Source organism: Streptopelia decaocto, assembly GCF_964273445.1.
Source record: "Streptopelia decaocto genome assembly, chromosome: 4".
Classification (NCBI taxonomy): domain Eukaryota; kingdom Metazoa; phylum Chordata; class Aves; order Columbiformes; family Columbidae; genus Streptopelia; species Streptopelia decaocto.
The window spans coordinates 20159401-20176059 of NC_138658.1; the positions used below are offsets into that span (position 1 = coordinate 20159401).

Sequence of the window (16659 nt, forward strand, 5' to 3'; positions counted from 1 at the left end):
TACAGAAAGTTGTTTGTCTTCTGCTTCCAGCGCTTCTCCACATGTGGATCAAAAGAAGCTGGCCTGACTCGCTGAATGTCACACCAGAACATTACAGCACTGTTTACCTCAAGATCTTGTTGCATTAAAACAAACACAGTCCCATCATACAAGATGCAAACATTTCCAAACCCACTTTACAGATAGTAAAGTCAATGTACTAAGAATTTACGCTATAGTAACTGCATTAAACCAACACAAATCAGATGTAGATGTGGCAACAGAAGAACCGATCTTAGAAAACAAGCAAAGAAAAGCCTCACTGTAGCTAAATGTTACAGTACTTACCTAAAAATATATCCACATTGCTCTCCACAAGGAAGTTCAGAACGCTTGCTGCAGGACACAAGTCTATATATTCTAAACAGAGAACAGAAAGACTGCTGCCACCCAAATGAGCCGCTAGGCATTCCTTCCTCTTAATGTAACACAAATGCATTTATTTTGTATTTTCTGCAGGTCTGCCACGTGAGAGTTGTACCTGCATGCTTATGGGAAAGGTAAGTATCGCTGTGCAAAAGTGGCACAGAGACAATATTTTAACAGCATATGAACCTCTAATTCTGATTTTCTTGGACAGTTACTTAAAGAACAGGTACAGCCCAACATTAAGACAAAACCCAACTATCAAAAAAATCTTGAAGACAGTGCAACTCCAGCCAGTGAAACAAATTTGCCCATAGCAATATTGGAGGAAAATCTTTGCAATGTAGAAACGGATGTCACTGTATATTTTTCAGAATATGGCATTAACCACTGCTTTTTATGCATGCCTGACAACCCTTTCCATGAAGAATTTTTTCCTAATATCCAATCTAAACCTCCCTTGGCACAACCTGAGGCCATTTTCTCTTCTATCACTTGATACTCGGGAGAAGAGACCAACACCCTCCATGCTACAACCTCCTTGCTTCATAAACACACTCTAACTTCTTTAGTCCAACTATATCAAAGTAGGAATAGCACTATTAAAAGTTTCTATTTACATGAAAACCAATCACTCTAACTTAGGAAGGCTAGCCAAAACAAAACAAAACAAAGCCAGTTTAATTGTATTAAAAAGCGTCAATTACAGAAAGCCTGACACAGCCAAGATATAATTATGCTTAACATCAGACAGACATGCATAAAAAGTGAAAAGTGCAGTTAGAACATCCAGCGTGTCAAGCACAGTGAATGTGATGGAAGCAACACAGTGCCTCAATATAATTAAACTGCACTTCTTATATAATTTAAGTTAAATGACAGGCAAGAGTAAAGTTAACTATCTGCTTTCTGGTCCAGGAATGCAAGAATTGCAATGCTATTTCTAAATCTCTTTAAAAAGTGCAGTTGTGTCTCACTGTGGAGCATCCCCTTTCACTTTAGCATTATGAGCTATGAGCACAAACTGAGCAGTAGCTATTTATTTTCGTATTATAGTAAAAAACAATGGATTTGAAAATGAGATCTAATTCTCTTGTATAGACAAAGACAGATTTAGGGAGAAAAAATGCACTTTACCCTATGATGTACCCACTGCCTTCTCCTCATCTTCTCTACAGTCTTCTATTGGTGGCAGTAAAATCCTGCTGAGTTTTATTAACGCACAGAATTTACTTCCTTTAGTCTCATTTTAACTACGAAGTAAATAAGTATGCATTTGAATTGCAGTGTGATGAGGGATATTAGCTCCTTGGAACTGGTTAACTGAAGTAACTTATAGCCCTGGTGCTGTGTAAATTACAGTAGCTTTTGGTCAAATTCTGCAAAATATTTTGCAGTCAGATCCAAGGTTTATTCTGCTATCAGTGTGCACTTGTACAAGCTGGTGAGTGGTCTGGAAGCACGGCTGAGAACAGCAGAGCACACCTTGGCTTCCCCCTCCAGCCCCAAGTGGATTCCTTGTCTGTTTGGAGGAACAACACAGCTACGTGTTGCAGGTGTAACCTGTGGCAGCAGTTTTTGAAGATCAAGAAAGCCAGTTTTATTGTAGCCTTGATAATCAGAACTGTGAAGCCACAGAACTTGGAACAGGCTTAGTACCAAAGGGACACATCACACTTCTTGAGTCAAGAAGCAAGCACTGATGTCTGTGCGGCTACAGCTATGCTGTTAACGGCATCAAGTCACACCTCATTTAAACCTGACTTTTCTGAATCTATATACACCTTCAGACTCAAAATACTCACCTGAATTAGTAGAAAAGTGTATGGCTTCCAACTACAATAAAGGAAGTCATGACATTAGTTTTATCATCACTGATATTCCAGGACATAAACAGAAGTCCAAATATTGCCACAAATGAAGTCGTGACCTGAGTGGTTCAGGGTAATTCACACATGCTGCAGTCTACCTTGATTTAAATCTTACAGCTTATTTCATTTTTTCTTACCTACATGCAGTTCTAAAAAGGCTGAAAATTAAAGAAGCCTAAATACATGTAAACCAGAGATGGGACTGACATTTTCCCCTACAAAAGAGTACTATAAACTATAGATCTGGAATGTTTTACATAGAAACTACATAGCTGCTGTGTACATAGTGTCTCTCTCTCTCTCATGAATGACAAGCTACATTAATGGTATTATCTGGGAGAGACTCTAGTCCTGTACTACAATTGTAAAGAACACTTATAAGAAGTTCTTCAAAGTTTGCAAAAACCTATCAAATTACATTAATCCTCCAGGCTAAATCTTTCATATTTATCTTGCCCTGTATAAGAGGCAGTGTAAGTCTGCAACTAGAAGAGTAGGAGGACAGAAATAGCCCTATGAAATATGTCCACTTTTTTCACTTACAGATAGGATATTATTTTTCATCATCTATCAGTCACAAAAAAAAAGTGGAACAGAAGGGACAAAGTCAAACTCCTTTCACTCAATTACTGTATCTGTGCACAGGTGACAACTCTATTGAATAAACAGCAGATCCCATTTTAAGCCCCCGTAGTCTACACAAAAACCCCAAATTAAAACATATATATTGTGAAAATGTGCGTACAAGTCTCTTCTCCAGGTATTCTTAAACAAAAAAATAAAATACATGAAGTCTATAAATCAAAAGAAATCCAGGTTATTTGTCTAAAATATTCCACACATTCCCATTAAAGAGCACAGTGAGGAGAGACAGTTCTAATCTGTTTGTTCACAAAGGTCCAAAATTCAAACAAATGTATCAATTATTATCAACCTTAAAAAAAAAATAAAAGTAGTCCTCTGAACCTACAACTTAACTTTTGTAAGCAGTTCAAAGACAGTCTCAAGTTGAAAATTATGCCTTTAATTTCCTTCTTACGGATAATGAACACATATACAGTCATGACATGAGCTTGTAGGGTCTTTAATCATATTGGGGGCCAATTATAGACACATAAAGAGCAATTCAGTAATCAAATAAAGGTCTCAAGAGAAAACTATCAGCTGGACTCCAGATGCCACAGAAGAAAAACATACATCTTCCACAGGCCCTATGATATCTCCTAGCTCTGTAAGGCTGTCTTAGATCACCTATGGCACTTAAAGAGACACTCAAGTTCTATATTTGGCAGTTAAATCACTCAAATAGTCCCATTGACCTCCATATATCCTGTGGAGTGAGTAACTGTTTCTCAGCATAAGAGAACGACAGTGTAACCAGAAATGCACCACACTGGAACCCAACATGATTCACCCTTAGCAGTGCCACAATGATTTTGGACCCTAACAAATCAGTAACAGCGGCCACAGGAGAGCTGCAGATATCACCATGCAAGATATTAAAATAAAATATTATTATCTCATACATCAGGTTAAAGGCTTTATTCTCATCCTGGTTTGGGCATATAAGTATTAATAAAATATTTTCAGAAACATATTTCTGAAATACTGTTTATAGTGGTGTTATCTCAATCTATTTCATATGCTCTGTGGTTTTAAAAAGCACACAAGAGTTATCTTCTATTTGCCAAGAATACCTGAGCTGATTCATGTAACCAATTAAATAATAGCAAAGCGTCCATCTTAAGTGCATGGTTTTCTTTCTCTATTCTCTAATATGATAAGAAAAAATAAAGTACATTTTAGGTATTAGAGAAGAACAAAACCAATTCCACACAAATCTGTTCACCCAGTTTGCAGACTTGCTAAAGATAGCCAAAGAACAACATGGCAAAAAACTTAAATCTCAATAAGATTTATGCAAGAAACAAAACAAAGCACTCACTGTGTCTTGCGATTTATCTTTGACATCGTAGACTGTTAGTTTTATTTTAGTCTCCTCATAGATGGGGTATTCCGGTGGGAATGTCACACCAGTCAAAAACAGTGGATCTCTTGTACCCTGTGTAATGTGAGTAAACATTCGGTAAGGTAACAGCTGTGCAATGTATAGTACAGGCCATTATGGATGTACAGAAACTGTGGGCTCTTTAAAAGAAGTCAGCTTTCTACAGCAGAGAGATGTGAACAGCTAAGTATTATCTAGTCTGTAAAAAATCTGGACAACTTTAAAACTTTCTCAGGAAAGTTTTCAAAAAGCTTTCTGGATAGTTTTTTTAACTGGAAAATATATTAATTACTTCTGAAACAGAGCCTAGCAACATGCCTTTAAACAGTTCAGCCAGCAGGTATCAGTATCTGGAACACAACCTGTAATAAACAATCCCTTTCTTTCTCCCATGATACTTTCTGAAAGTATTTCAGTTTCATATTAATTTAAATGGAAAAAAAAAAGATAACTTGAACACACAAAAAAGTTACAATAAAACATCTACAGAAATGCTATAGAAACTCCCTGTATTATGTTAAGGTTACTAATTTCCAGGGACAGGATTACAATGCCCTTCTGTAAGCAGCACTAGAGTAAAATAACATTCCTATGATCTGTAACATTATGATTATGTTTAAAAGCTGTCACAGAAGCAACTCTATTATAGCTTCAGATATATAAACAATTAAATGAATCATATAAAACGTTGCTTGTAATTTCTGAGTGTTTAATTATAGTTACCTTCCGAAGATTACTAGGCTAATATCCTTAAATTTTCCATTAACTAATATGAATAATTTTATATGATAAACGTATTGTGGTTTTTTAACTCAAATTAACTTTTCCACGCCTTCACCTTCCCCTCCCCAAAGCTTGACTATGAAGGAAGCACACACAATAAATTAATGGATTCATTCAGAACTAGGACATTGTCTTAGGAAATGCATCAACTTCTATAACAAAACAAACAAACAAAGGCAAAGCAAAACCATCTTCTGCACATCATCATTCCATACAGTCAGCAACAAAACATCCTGACCAGATACAAGATATTTGAATGAAGCTGTTTCAGAATGGTTGATGGCTGAAACCATAACAACTTAATTAGTAGCTGGTTGAAACTGCAAGATCAGACAAAAAAAATCTCATGAAACATTCTAAATGTATTCAACAGTCAAAACAAGCCTTTGGTAAAATAGCGTGTGTGTTTACATTGAGACTTCCCTGTTCTTAATGAGTCTCTCCAGTAATTTAAGCAAGTTACACCTACATTGTCTGACACAGTTAAATAATTTTCTCTGTGAACAACCTTTGCTCATTCTGACACTGATGCTCACGGGGCAAAACAAAGACTAGTAGAGCAGCCTCAGACAACTTTTGCTGTAATATGTGATTGAAGTTACTAATTATTTTATATCAAATCACAGACATTACATATACACACTTTTCCCTAGTTACAGAAGTAAGCTACTATTTTTCAAATTACAAAAGCATCAACTTTCCAATCAAAAAAATAGAACAAGAAACACAGATACGATAACAGACCATAAAATACACCTTTCTTCTTCTGTAATTTAAAAATACTTTGCAAAGTCACTGTACTCTTAATTTAGCTTCACTTTGCATTGCCTTATCCTTTAATGAGAGTAACTATTCCCCATTTCATTCTAGACCTATGTCTGGAGAACTGGAGTAGTTTCTACGCTTCTGCTGGTACAACAGAGCTTTCATGAAAGCCAAGTTCATTTCTAACTGTTTACCCTGGTTAAATGCCAAGAACTACAGAACACTCTTAGGTATGCTTTGCTAACTGCCAGGGTGTACCTAAGACTATGCACTAACTTGTTTTATTTCTCATTCACTTTCTACGGAAGAAACGAGCAATTCATTAATCAGCACATTAATTGAATAAGAAAGACTCTCACCTCCACGATTTCAGTGCTTGAATACCTCGTCAAAATGTGCTCTGCTGGGTGCACCACTGAGACTTGTATGAACGTATTCAGCTTCCGATCACGGGTCGCAGACACTAGATCCTTGCATGCTGGAGACAGTACAAAATAAAAATAAAATACTCAGAAGAAACTCTGGGAAAGCGCTGTCACAGGCACAGGACAAAGCAGACCACGCTCCGGCTCCACACTAAACCTCTCGAGACAAGCCGACTTAACAGAGGAAGTCCCTGGGAAGTAACATACAGAAATAGGAAGTCACATGCTGCAGAACTGAACTGAGATTTCGTTTCCACTAAAAATACTTCAGCTTCTGCAAAGCTCCCTGCCAAAGGCTCATCAGCTCCACTATATGAATGTGCATGCGCATACGCACACACACATTGCAACAGTGGGTAATTTTACATAAGCATTCATTTAATTTGCCACGAAATCTCCCTTAGCAGCCTAACTTGATCATCTCTTGTCTGACAATTTTCACAGCACATGTGAAACGTGTTTTCACAGTACATTTTAAACACATTCTAAACCAGTTAAACGCTATCAGTGATTAGGTTATATAGTCTCATACTATGTTATGAACTTTTTAGTAGAATTAATCAAGGAGTAAAAATCTACAAAACTAAAAGCAGACAGTAACATAACCAATTCTTTTATCAGTGAATGGCATATAAATGAGAAGAATAATTGTATTCTGGCTATATGACATCACTATTAAAACTTATTTTACCTGATAAATACAGGGAAATTCAGTTCTTGTTTAGTAATTTATTTTTATCCTGGGCTCACAGTCATGTAGGCGACTGAGCTGACTCTTTATACGAATACACCTCCTGCCTTCTAACCAAAAAGATGAAAGCATGAAAGAAATAAAAAGGAGGAGAAAAGAAACAAAGGTATTGTTGGCTGCTCTGCAGAGGGGATGCAGACTAATGGGGCATATATTGCCTCAAAAGCAATACCCACCCACCTCACCTTCTTCAATAAAGAATATGCAACAGTGAACACTGTGACAGGATCTATCCAATTTTTCTGCAAGTGTGACAAACCACACTGGGATCTCAGAAGCCTGAGGGAAGAAAAGCCTCTGGTTTCAGAGAGGCTAATTGTCAAAAAAGAGCTGAGGACATTTTCTAGGAGTCACTGTTAACTGGTGGCTTCCTCAAGTGCAGCTGACCATAACACTTTAAAAGGCGAGTCAGATCATCCTCAGCACAAGCAAATCTGCTCTGATGAGAAACCAAGGCAAAGAAAGCTCTGATACACACAAAAGGCCAACTCAGCTCAGTTTATATTTTTTGTTGGTTTTGGGTGGTTGATTTTGTGGTGTCTTTTTTGGTGGTTTTTTTGTTTGTTTGGTTGGTTGGTTGTTGTTCTTTGTTTTGTTTGTGGTTTTGTTTTTGTTGTGTGTTTGGGTTTTTTGTTGTTGGTGGTTTGGTTTGGTTGGTGTGATGGTAGTGGTGGTGTTTTCTCCTTTTCTCCTTTGAGCTTTGACCTGCTGCTTGAGGAAATAAAAGGAAACTTGGCTGAAGCTTTTTTACCACTCTTCTGTAACAGTTAAAAGGGAACAAGAAAACAAATCTAACCTTTCCAGAATATTTTGAAGTTTTTTTGCTTTAGCCTGAATTTCCAATGATAACTTTTAGTAGACAGTCTCAAACTGACCCTACCATAATTTGATGGTAAAAGTTGGGTAAATGATGGAGTCTTCATGAAACAGCTGATATAACAGCAGCAGACTTGAATAGCAAGTTGCCAGCAATTCTTTGCTACTAAGGCTCACTCCATTATCGAAATTACTCTAAATATTAGCACTACTTGATATGACCTTATGAATTATACAAATAGATTTACTGAAAAGCAGTTACCAAAGCACAAAAGGTTGGGCAGACACCTGTCTACTGGAACTATATCCTCTCTAAAGCTGACGACAAATGCCATATCAGATCACCGACATTTCCAGAGGCAGCCTTTTCCCCCCACAAACCCTCATCTTACACCACCACCCAATCCTTAAACGTTCTACTCAATAACGGGGTTTTTTAAAGCATATAGCACACTAAAGCACACCGCTTCAGAGAGATAGCAAGAGAGTTCATGCTCACTAGCAGAAGCTGAAACACTAATAGAGATAGTCACATTTTTCACACCCACCACAAAGGAAGGGCCAGCAAGCTCACAATTCAATAGACCTCCAATAATATACCAGCAGAGAAAACCAGAAAGAGATAGAAACTTAAGAAAAAGAACAATAAAATCCCCCCAAAACAACACCACTGACTCTGGCAGGAACCCTACAGCTAACTCTTGTAAAAAGTACTAAGACATGATAAACTGAGGTAAATTTCCCACAAATAACAGCCAGATGTACTTGCGGGATGTCTCAAATACATTAATCAGATGTGGTGAATTCTTTTAGCAGGCAAGAGCACAGGCTCTCATCCTACTGATAAGTCTTTAACAAGAAAGAAGATTTGTGCTAAGTGGTCACCATCTTGGTGATAGCTGAGCATAGAAAACATTTAATTTCTGTGATCACTGGGCAATCCAGTCATTAGATCATGTTCTTGTAAAAAGGCAGCCTAGCTACTTGATCATGAATTCCATTAGTTAGAGCTGACATGAAGATAATTTATCTGCATATCTCTGATGGGGAGGATCAGCACAAAGTATCAGAATACTCTGGGATACCCAAGTGCCGAAGGACAAATGAAAAATTAAATTACATGAAACCTGCATCTACTATGATGAGAGAGTTATTTGTCTCTACATTGGGTTACTGCTGCTCACAACTGCCCTTTTGGTCAGAGAGGATGTCCAGTAAGGTTGTTGCTGGCAGAGAACTGAAGATTTGGTATGACACAGAATTTGTTAGTTCGAGCCACCGTGCATCACTTCCCTTAAAAACAGCCCAACTGAAATGTTCAACAAAACGTAAGGACTACTTTTAAGCTGATGCCAAAGAACAGAGGTTTGTTATATCCTGTTCACAGCCTGGCAAGTCCCACAGCCCCACACTGTGCTATTGCCCTTTGAAATATTTTACTTAGCAGTACCTCTGAAAAACCCTAGGTCTTCTCAAAGAAATAGTCATCAGACTTTGGACAAAGTGAATCATTACATAGCGATGAAGGTGAAATACCAGTTACATGTTATATATTTAAATATATCTCTTGGGTATTATTGACATACTATTCAAAAATACAAACATGAAAGGCATGCTAAGGCTGTTTTCTTAACTGCAAACGTAACACAGTGAAAGCAAGTAACATCAACATACTTTCCATCATTGCATTATTTTTCAATACTTCACTATGCTTGAATTAATTCTGGAAAAACTCATCAACAAAACTCAGTGAACTGAAGTGACAGCTTGTACTTACACGCCAAAAGTATATGAATCTACTCATTGTGACTGTTGACTCAGTGTATAAAAGCCTGAGTAATCCATTCCCCTGGTGATCCCATCTCTGCTAAGACTATCGGTGTATAATGAATGTTTAAGGAAGAACTGCATTAGGAATCATTTATGCTTTTACATCAACAAAGAAAAAAATATAAGATGGTAAGAAGAAAGAACTCTACATAGCAAGCAAAGAAAAAGAAGGAAAGACATACAGCAAAGTAAACACTTATGTAGAGCAAGACAAAAGGCTGGAAGAATTGCTCTGGAATATTTTTACAAATATATACTTAGTATTTTGCAAAATTCTGTGGTCTACATATAAAACTGCCTTACCATTTAAAATGCCTTAAAACGGATAACATTTAATCATTGTTATACTTCAATTTTTATTTTCTAAAGGAAAAAAAGCAAACAGAGTACTCATTGTTATCCCATTTCCATTACTATTGTTTTTCTGTTATTAAAACTATAATATTATTCTTACATGAATCATAGTAAACAAGTGTTCCTTCTCTATTAGTCATGTCTGTACATTGTCCTGTACCACTAAAATGCACACAAACCACAAGTACTGTACATGCAAACCACACAAGTAGATGTTTGATTCCTGAGCCCTGCCACATTCGGTATTTCTCTGTTTTCTGTGCTGCACTGGCATGCTGGCTGTGCTCTTCATCCTTTGGTGTGCATGTGCATATAAAGACACCAGAAGAGAAAGACTGGGTACTTTGCTCAAGACCAGGTTATGCTGTGAACACGGTAGAATCTTGCTTCATAGTTTCAGGGAGACTTTTCTGAAAAACATTATCTAGATGGAGGAACAGCACAGAGAAATAACTAACCCCAAAATAGTCTGGAAATTCATTATCTGCCTTCCCTGAAACTATAACAATTCTGACCAGGCATTCAGCACTGCTCCCAGCCCTGAGTCCACTGGAGGCAAAATAAATTAATGTGGCAGAGGAACAGGGAGATGCAGCATCTCCCAGAACTGAAAAATTCCAGCAGCTGGAACAAATGACACGGGCAGAGAGAATGAAAGACATCAACTCAGATTCACAGAGTTGCTTGGGAAAGATGCCAAAGTCTAGCCCAAAAACTGGGAAACTGCATCGAAATGGCAATGTTTATTTTTGTTAGTGAGGGAAATTACAGCACATTGGTGCATGTCTTCCCAGACTATGGATTCACACAATGCGTTTCCCAGCCTACGTGGCAATTTGTGACGTAGCTTTTTCTCTAAACAGTGGCGGAAGTGGCTGGCAAGGGACAGTAATTAACCATCATACTCCTGTTGTCTCCAAGGCACACTATTCTGTATGCCCGCAAAACAGAACAGAAAATTAGTTGTATCTGACGATAAGGGGCATGGGAGAAGTCTGTGTGTCTCACACACGTATATATGTGAACATAATGTTCAAAACATTTTTCATTTCATTGGCATTGCAGCAGCATTGTTATCCCAAAGCAACTTATAAATAATAATGTACAGTCTGTCTTGATGAGATTAATTAGCTGGGGTGCAGCTATTCCTTAGTGGGCAAAAGGACATATTAAATAAGAGAACACTACATTCAGACCTGTGTTACATGCAGAACTCTAAACAGTACATTGTTTTCTTTCCTCTACCCCAGGGGGTCCTGAGGGCGTAGAGAGGCGTGGATAAGAAAGCGCACATCGTTGCTGCTTCTGCCTCCGCTGAACTCCCAGTGCTACCCAAGTTTGCCAAAAAGAATCTCTTAACAGTCAAGCACACATAAAGGCTTCGGAATAATCCAACTTCAGAACATACAGGAAAGTTTTGGCCATGGGTTTGTATTAGAAGCCTAAATGTAACCATGAGAGTGGATGAGAACAGGAGAGTGATGTGTTCCCTGCATGGCAAAACATACCTGAAAGCAAATGAGACAAACATTTGAGGACTGGAATTAGCAGACAATGGTGTTAATGAGCACCCCTCCAGCTAGTGCTCTATAATAAGTATTATTAATTGGTTTATAAAAAATACTATTAATTGGTTGTCCCATTCATGTATCAGTAGGAAAGCTTCAGTTTGCTAGGGTTAAAGAACATATCTACCTAGGAACCAAAAGAACAGAAGTGATACTCCTGTAACAATTTGCAATGTGGTCTCCCAGTAAAATTCACTGTACAACAATAAATATCAAAGGTCACAGAAACTGTAATATCCACATTGCCACAAAATGAGTGCAGAGCTACATAAACAGGCATGTATCAGGAGGGAAACCCATGAACAGTAATAACTGAAACAGATCCTCAGGCTCAGGTAAGCTCTGCAATGAATAGAAGACTAATTTAGAGCAATGTATACAAATAAGAAAAGATTCACTGATTTTTACTTAAGAGAAGATTCCTGTCTCTAGCAATGACTTGTATTAAAAAAACAAACAAAACAAAACCAAAACCAACATATCTGTTCTCCGGAATATACAGCTGGTTGCTAGAGTTACCTGGTTATATCTCAAGGAAATGTACATAGATACTACAATTAGCATCCTTCAGGGGATGCCTGTAATAAACAGAGGGAAGAAAATTTCTACCAACAGTTGAAGGAAAAAGAGATGACAAGGAAGTTGTATCAGGTGAAGCATAAATAAAGATACCTATGACATCTCTACAAATACAGGTTTGGTGAGGAAAAAAAAAAAAAAAAGATAAAAGGAAAAAAAAAAACCACAAACCACACAACACCACAAAAACACACAACCACAAACACCACCAATATTAGTAGTTCTCACTGTAAGTAATATATCAATATGCCATCCAGAAAAACATCAAGTATTACTCATTTAATTTGCAGTTAAAAGACCACAATTATTTAGGAGTCACTGAACTAAGATACACACGAATGCTGCTGGGAGAAAATGGGGTACAGTGATGGAAGGCAAGGACAAGTGATCATTCCCACAAGTTGAGACGCCAGCTGCATATGAAGTGATAAAGCTGGTTAGAATTACACCAGTGTGAAAATGAAAACCCAAAGTGACCTACTTCAGAATAAATTCTGCTCACCCTGGGTTCTTCAGTACTAGGGAAATTTTAGGGTTTGTGTCTTTTGTGCCTTACTGAAAGCCTCATGCTGGACTAGAGCATAACGTACAGCACTTTCAAACTGCACCCTTCTGCTTCCTCCAAGAAGATAAGTGCAAAGGCTTAGACCTTGATTTTGCATTGCCATTATCAGCAGCAGTAACAGCTATTTCCTGAGCATGGGTTTCAATTCTTCTGACATGTTAGAACAGGCCTATTTCATATTGCAGCTTTGCTATTCAGCCTGGAAAACCTCAGCTATTTATAGAGTTTAAGTACGATAGATGCAAGAGTTTCAGGAAAGTGGCTGACTGGATCAACGCACAGCTCACAGGCATTGTAGTTCCACTGCAGAAGCGAATGCATGGTTACATATGTTAACCATCCATTGGGTGCAATTTACATTTTGGTTGTGCATTAATCTATTGCTAACATTCGACGATCTGTTCCAGCACAATCTCTGCTAATGATCATGCTCCTCCAGCTTTATTTACAATTTGTGTTTAACTGACTTCTGCCACCTCTGTGCTCTAGATTTGAGCTACACAATGGCAATGAGGTCACAGAAGTGACTTTCTAGCTTTGCTCAGAACAGCTGCTTCCTTAAGTCATGAAACAAACTGCTTTTGATATGTTTAAACTCCTTTAATTTTTGAAACTATATCTGAGAATATTAGTGTCTGTGTATCTTTCTTGCATAGTGCTGGGTTTAGTTATAAAAATGTAATTCTTAAAAAAATACGGCATCTCCTTACTGAGCACCCTGCATCCAACAGCACAGAGAAGTCTGTTTTTCTGAGGTACTGCAGTACACTAGTGACAACAACACAGAGCTTCTGCTGTTGCTTTAGATTCTCAATTATCCTCTTTATCTTCTGTCTAAAACTATTCTGCTCATGGCACTGCCTATTAGTGGTATTTATGCTCTGAACCTGAAGGTGACTTCAGTTCTCTGATGAGGGAAATGAGGAAAGAGAAAAAAAAATATTAAGTCTTATGAAAACTTGCTATATGTTATTACATTCCAAAATATATTCATATCAAAATAGATTTTGATACTGCTATTTCAAGGCTGTAATTTATTTTGGTATTGTTGGTATTTTAGAATACCACAAAAAGGTTTAAATCTTCTGGAAACAGAGCTAAATACCATTTCCCCTTCATAGTTCCCAACATTGTTATATCAAGTATCTAATAAAGAAGTAAGCTTGCTGTAATTTCTTTCAGACATTTCCCACTATCCTGAAAACAGAGTGGTTACAGGTTTAAGTGCCAGCTGAAGAATCAAAAGAATGGCAAATGGTATATAGAATTCTCTTTTCCTTTTAACTATGGGTTTCTTTATACTGTAAGCTCATAGCAAACACCTAGAGTCTGTAACAACCTATTTCAGGTTTTATAAATAAAATACATTCTGCTGGTTTCCTAACTTTTTGAAAGAAAATAAATGTACAAAAATGTATCAGCAATACCACAAGAAAATGAAAATAAACAGAAGTGCTAAGCCTCTCTCAAAGTTTTCAGTGTGCCATATCTGTTTTTATTATAGCAGCATACATTGCTTGCTTTGACATAAGCCTTTCTACACTGCTATAGCAGTTGTCAAGTGAAGCATTATGTGGTTTTGATCCTCAGTATGCAGTATTACTTTACAAGACTGCAGAGACAACCTTTTCCTCTGATATGTAAAGAAAATTCAGCTGTTGCTTAGCCTTACTCCAAATCCATGTCTCCATATACATATTTACAGCATACTAGCAGGCTAGGCAAGGAGAGAAGGTTCCCCTGCAAAATACAGGATAGCAATCAAGCAACACAGAGGCCAGCAACTACAGCATACAACAAGCTTCAGAAGGTCCTCTAAACAACCTGAAATCTTTCAGGGTGCTTCTTCACTGCACTACAGCAGCTTTGAGCAGCTGCAAGGAAGCTGCTCTGGACTCTGGGTGGAAGTCCAGCTACAGCAACCCAGAGCTCAGTAAGGAGTGATCCACCTTACTGCTTTGGCATGTCACACAGCCTGGACAAGACTTCAGGATCTCACAACTGTGTTGCTATTCCCACGCAAGCTAGCTGGTGTTAACATTGCTCCAAGTACATCTACACAATAGTGCTGGTTCAAAGGCTGCAATACAGATGTCCTTTTCACATGAACTTCTCTGGAGCCAGCTCTCTCATTAATTGTAAGCAAACCAACTATGTGGCCATAGCCCTGTTGCCCATGAGACATTCCCTGTGAATAAAACTACTCATTTTTTTTCTTCAAAAGAAAATGTTACATAGGAAAGGCAATCAAGATGAATGTGCCACAACAAGATGCAGAAGAGACCTATATTAAAAACAGTCATCAAATGCTTTGGGTTGGAAGGGACCCTTCAAGATTGTCTAGTTCCAAGCCCCCTACCATAGGCAGGGACACCTTCCACTAGACCAGCTTGCTCAACGCCCGTTCCAACCCGGCCTTGAACACTTCCAGGGAAGGGGCATCTGCACTTCTGAGCAACCAGTTCCAGTGCCTCACCACCCTCATGGGGAAGAATTCCTTCCTTATATATCTAATCTAAACCTAACTTTTTTCAGTTTGAAGATATTACCCCCTCATCCTATTCACTACAAGCCCTTGTAAAAAGATGCTACACCTGGACTGGCACTGTTTAACATCTTTGTCGACAACATGGACAGTGGGACTGAGCGCACCCTCAGCACGTTTGCCGATGACACCATGCTGTGTGGTGCAGCCAATATGCTGGAGGGAAGGTATGCCATCCAGGGGGACCTTGACACTGGAGAGGTGGGCTCATGTGAAGCCACAATTTAACGTAAGAACAGCAACTCACAAAGAAGAGACTGACAGTAGTTAAGACTTGTAAGCAAAGCTATTGCTCAACAGTCTAACTGAACATCCTTAAAGATTCATTTATCTGAAATGTCTTCCTGTGCATATGCCAAGGATGGAGCCTCCAGTGACAGGTGAGGAAACAATGTAGTTTTGATCAACTTCACAAAGATTCCTAAAAAAACACCAACACCCAAGGGAGCACAGTGGAAAGGTAGAACACTGTAGGACTCTTCATGTGCAGCGCTCAAAAAAAGCCACATACATGGCCTTCAGAAAAAACAGGCTGGGTATAACTGAGCTGTATGATTGTAATTTCTTCTTTCCCCTGTTGGGATGCTAAACTTCAGTCTGATTCAAAATTGGTTCTTATTGTATAGGCACCTGTCATGTTGAAAATGACTAATGAGTCTCTATCTAAAGAGAGGGTCCTCTCCAGAAAATAGAAAATAAAGCACTAGTTCCTCCAATATGCCAGAGGTCATCTTTTAGCAAAACAAAACCCATGCTCTTTAATATGTCTAAATGGAAACCAGACTAAAATGTACTTCAAAGTCAAGGCAAAGAAGGGCAAGACACGCTTCTAATCAAAGGAGAAAATAGATTTCTGCAATCCAGAACAATCATTTTTAGCCCTGTAATGTTTAAATTTCCTAGTCCAGAAATGCATGATAAATGCTGTAGTTAAAAGAAGCAGACATTCTAATATAGATAAGACCTGTGTAAAAAGGTGACAATACAGGATTAATACCTAAAACAGAGATCCACGTAAGAAGCAATGCTTTACTCCTCAGGAGATTTCAAAACAGCCATTCTGACAAATAAATAGAGATTACATTAACAACATAGTATCTGCATTAGATAGCAAAGTATAACTCCTTTATAAAGATTTTTTTTAGAATATATATTTGTATCTTCTCATGTAAGTGACAGAGCCCAGAAATAATAAAAGCTCACAGATCAAGGGTTGTGTCAGAGGACAAGTTTCAAGTAATCCATCTCATTTTGTATTAGTTTACTTGCATAACCTGAAGAAATAACCTTTACTCCTAAACTTCCCAAAAATGTACATCCTGGCCATGAGAACTCTGCTGGTACAGACAAACAGCCTTCAAAAATGCACAGGGTGACAGATACCATGCTGACTG

General features: G+C 38.0%; 1 protein-coding gene across 3 annotated transcripts in view; it reads right to left on the bottom strand.

The window, feature by feature from the left end:
- Positions 1-16659, bottom strand: part of INPP4B (inositol polyphosphate-4-phosphatase type II B) — a 320380-nt gene that overhangs the window by 167763 nt on the left and 135958 nt on the right. For all 3 annotated transcript variants that reach the window (XM_082050912.1, XM_082050914.1, XM_082050913.1), the window contains exons 7-8: positions 6192-6310; positions 4222-4338 (exon numbers count right to left, since the gene is read on the bottom strand). In XM_082050912.1, coding sequence (XP_081907038.1) covers positions 4222-4338; positions 6192-6310 — 236 coding nt within the window. The remainder of the gene's footprint in view (positions 1-4221; positions 4339-6191; positions 6311-16659) is intronic.